The sequence below is a fragment of the Trichinella spiralis genome (assembly GCF_000181795.1).
Source record: "Trichinella spiralis strain ISS 195 chromosome Unknown Scfld1506, whole genome shotgun sequence".
NCBI classification, from domain to species: Eukaryota; Metazoa; Nematoda; class Enoplea; order Trichinellida; family Trichinellidae; genus Trichinella; species Trichinella spiralis.
In genome coordinates, this window is record NW_003528445.1 from 1 (window position 1) to 1,177 (window position 1,177).

At 57.9% G+C, this 1,177-nt stretch overlaps 1 protein-coding gene across 1 annotated transcript; it reads right to left on the bottom strand.

Moving 5' to 3' along the window:
• Nucleotides 1-6: 6 nt before the first annotated feature.
• Nucleotides 7-1,165, bottom strand: Tsp_13593 (conserved hypothetical protein; the record flags this gene model as incomplete). Its single annotated transcript, XM_003369786.1, has 1 exon — nucleotides 7-1,165. A coding segment is annotated over exon 1 (1,159 nt), but the record flags the coding sequence as incomplete, so codon positions are not given.
• Between the last annotated feature and the right edge of the window lie 12 nt (nucleotides 1,166-1,177).

Below are 1,177 nucleotides of genomic sequence, written 5' to 3' on the forward strand. Positions count from 1 at the left end.
CTTCACAGAGAGTTGTTCTGAGTTCTTCTTCATCAAGAAGCGCCTTTCCGAGGATCTTCCGCAACGATTCCTTGATCGAGCGGACGAGGCGTTCCCAGTAGCCTCCCATCCACGGGGCTCTCTCCGTGATGAATTTCCAGTGGATGCGGTGGCCTACCAGCTCACGCTGGACTCGGTCCACGTCCACGTGTCGCCAGAGTTGCCTCAACTCTGACGCGGCGGCTTTGAAGGAGCGGAAATTATCCGATTGGATAATCTCCGGTCTTCCTCGCCGGGCGATGAACCGCCGGAGCGCTTGCATCACTCTGGCCGTCGTCATCTGAGGGACCAGTTCTAAGTGCACTGCCCGGGATGCCATGCACGTAAACAAGCACACATAGCACTTGGAAGTGGCCCTTTTTCCGACACGAATGAGCAATGGCCCCGCGAAATCCATCCCAGTGTGAGCGAAAGCAGCGGCTTCGACCACTCGACTGGATGGCAAGGCCGCCATTTTCGGCTGAATCGGTCTGGCCATTGCACGCCGACAAGCAAAACAGTGCCGGATTACTTTCTTCACTTGGGTGCGCCCTTTCAACACCCAATATTGCTGTCTTAAGATTGCCAGCGTATGCGTGGTCCCAGCGTGCAGCTGCCGTGCGTGGCAGCGTTTAATCAGACCCATCGTCAGGGCGTGGTCTCCAGGCAGGATCACTGGGTGTTTCATGTGTGATGGCAACTCTGCGTTCTCCAGTCTTCCACCGACCCGCAGGAATCCTTCTTCATCCACGAAAGGGTCCAGTCGACTGAGCCGACTGGTCGCGACGACACGCCCCTTCCGTGACAGCGCCTGAAGTTCGGAACTGAAAGCTTCCGACTGGGCCATTCGCACCCACGTGCCCTCCGCCATCCGCAGTTCGGCCACCGTGAGTGCGCCACTCTGACGAGCTTCTGCCGGCAATCGGCAATTGCGTACGAAACGCTGGCAGTACGCTGTGATACGGAAAAGCCGTTCCACACAGCCGTACCTTTCAGGACCAATGGAATTGCATTCCACATGAGTAGTGACGCCAACCGTCACTCGTTGTTCGCTTCGTCGCTCATCGCGCACGGGCGACGTATCCTCTGTTATGGGCTGACCCCACCGGCCAGCATTGTGCGGATGAGCCAACCATTTCGGCCCCATGCCCCCCAATGG